The sequence below is a fragment of the Rhamphochromis sp. 'chilingali' genome (assembly GCF_963969265.1).
Source record: "Rhamphochromis sp. 'chilingali' genome assembly, chromosome: 1".
NCBI classification, from domain to species: Eukaryota; Metazoa; Chordata; class Actinopteri; order Cichliformes; family Cichlidae; genus Rhamphochromis; species Rhamphochromis sp. 'chilingali'.
This window is the reverse complement of record NC_137929.1, coordinates 52,195,212-52,197,507: the sequence shown is the minus strand read 5'-3', so window position 1 is coordinate 52,197,507 and position 2,296 is coordinate 52,195,212. Positions and strand designations below refer to the sequence as shown.

The following is a 2,296-nucleotide window of genomic DNA, read 5'->3' as shown; positions in this document are numbered from 1 at the left end:
ATATTGTTTTCTAACTGTCCAAAGTCTTGGACTAGAAGGACATATTATTAACACCAGCAAGTGCAGATAAATATTTATTTCCCTAATTTTAATATATGTATATTTTGACTGCTGAATATATATATGCCTTGACACAAGAGATGTAACACAGACAGATGCTTCACTGAAAGCTTTAATGTTGCAAAACAAGAAAAAACAAAGAAACAACAGTTTTGTAGGATCAATGCTGTGGTAACACAATCAGTCTGCTCTTGTTAAAGACACAAGGCCTAAAAGACAATGCAGCTTTTGCTGATTTGTCATTTTGATGTTTAGATTGGTACCAAGAAAGGAAAAATGTAACTAGGAAAAGAAGTAGGAGCAAGCATAACACAAACACTATTATACATCGGTTTGTGTTTTACTGGAAAATTTATGCTTCAGTCTCAGCCCTGGTGTTCTGATATTTTCTTGGCACAGACAGATGGCCGATTTTCGTGACACTGCATATCATCCCAACACTTGGAATCTGCAAATTTCAAAACCAGAAATCGGTAAATTCTATTGCTGTCAGCGTTATTCGTGTTAAAATGACGTTAACGCCATACCGTCATTAACGCAGCAAATCGCCCTTAGCAAGTCAACGCAGCTCGCCCCATGCAAGGGGCTGCACACGGCTGCAAAGCGTTAATGAACCAACCACACTGACAGGTTGATGCCATGCAGCCCATGCACGGCGTGAGCCACGGTAATGGCGTTAATGTCATTTTAACGAGATTAATGCTGACGGCACTAGTAAATTCATTAAAAAAAAAATTATTCAGAAATTAGGCAATCATGTTAAATATTGTGCTTTGAATTACCGCCATAATTCATCTGCAGACAATCCTGCTTGCCGCTATTATTAGGCTCTCCGGGGCACCAGTGTGTATAGTGGAAAGGGGTCCCATCACTCCACAGCCAAACATTTTCCTAGAAGACAGAAATTGATAGCATCATTTCGGGCAGGCCAAAAGATCATGCCTAGCCAAAGTCTTGTGAAATCAGCTTTATTTAATTGACATAACCAATGTAGGCAGCTGGTGAATCTCAAATATTATTTATTATATAATTTAAGCTTCTTTTAATTGATTCATGTCAATTGATTTTACATTTTGAGATAATGGTAATCTGTCATCATTAACCGTTTGAGACCTATTGGAGCAGGAATACTTCGTTTTGCGTATCTATTTTTAAATACCGGTAGAACTGCAACCACATAAGTTAGCACATTATTATTTTTATTATTTATTTTTTTGCATAGCAAACCGGAGAAGTTGTACTTAAATCTTATGCATTCAGCTTGTTCTAGGTCACAGTTTCCTTTCCCATATGGCTTTGCAAAAATTGCATAAAACGCACTTGCAGTAAAAAAAAAAAAAAAAAACCCATAATATTCCAGAAACACGCTTTGCTGATCTGATCAGCTGTTCGTAACACTTCCTATGTTAGAATAGACATCGGTGCGAACTGTCGCATGTCCGCCATTACCTGCTAAAACCGGAAGTGACGTCATATTTCGTGGGAAACTTAGTTTGGTTTTCCCTTAACGACCTTTATAAACCCATGCTGGTGTTTTTAAAAGTTATGTTTGACTTTATGCTTTTCTGTATAGTTTCTGGGATGCTAAGAACTAAAACTTCAGTGCTGGAAATAGTTTAGTTTGATGCACATGCTGTTTTCTTTGCTAATTTGCATTATACTATTTATTTATCATTATTATTAGTATTTCCCTGCAGTATATAAAAAAACCAATCTCAAAAATAAAACTATAAAAACACTCAAAACAAATTTCCTGTGGTTGGAAACTATTTTGTGCAACTATTTTGTATTTACAGTTTTGAGAGATAAAATGAAATATGTGTAAAAACAAAACAAAAAGTATTTTATTTTTTGTGGACTTTATTGCAATTTTTTTTAATTTATGAAGTTACTATAGACGTAATGCATACATATTATTATTATTATTTTTTTAAATGACATCAGAAACAGCAGTATGCGACATTACGTGATGGCAGAGCTTCAGTTCATCCTTTGTCATTTTTTTTTTTTTTTTTTAATAAATAGGACAGGGGGAATGAATGAGAGAAAGAGGGGGAGAGAAAGAAAGAAAACCAAAGGGGAGAAGAGACGGTGAGAAGGGGGGGGGAAGAGAGAGAAAAAAAAAAAAAGAACTCCTGGGTCACCTGTATGGAGAAAAAAAAAAAACAAACAAAAAAAACAAACAGAGGAGACAGCAAACAACAAAGAGCAACATAATAATAGAGAAAACAAAGCA

The 2,296-nt window shown here is 35.3% G+C and overlaps 1 protein-coding gene across 1 annotated transcript; it reads right to left on the bottom strand.

Moving 5' to 3' along the window:
* Positions 1-425: 425 nt before the first annotated feature.
* On the bottom strand, positions 426-1,534 carry LOC308408540 (type-2 ice-structuring protein-like; the record flags this gene model as incomplete). Its single annotated transcript, XM_080900870.1, has 3 exons — positions 426-508; positions 843-951; positions 1,490-1,534. The coding sequence occupies 3 exons, from the start codon at positions 1,532-1,534 to the stop codon at positions 426-428; spliced, it is 237 nt and encodes a 78-aa protein (XP_080756996.1).
* Between the last annotated feature and the right edge of the window lie 762 nt (positions 1,535-2,296).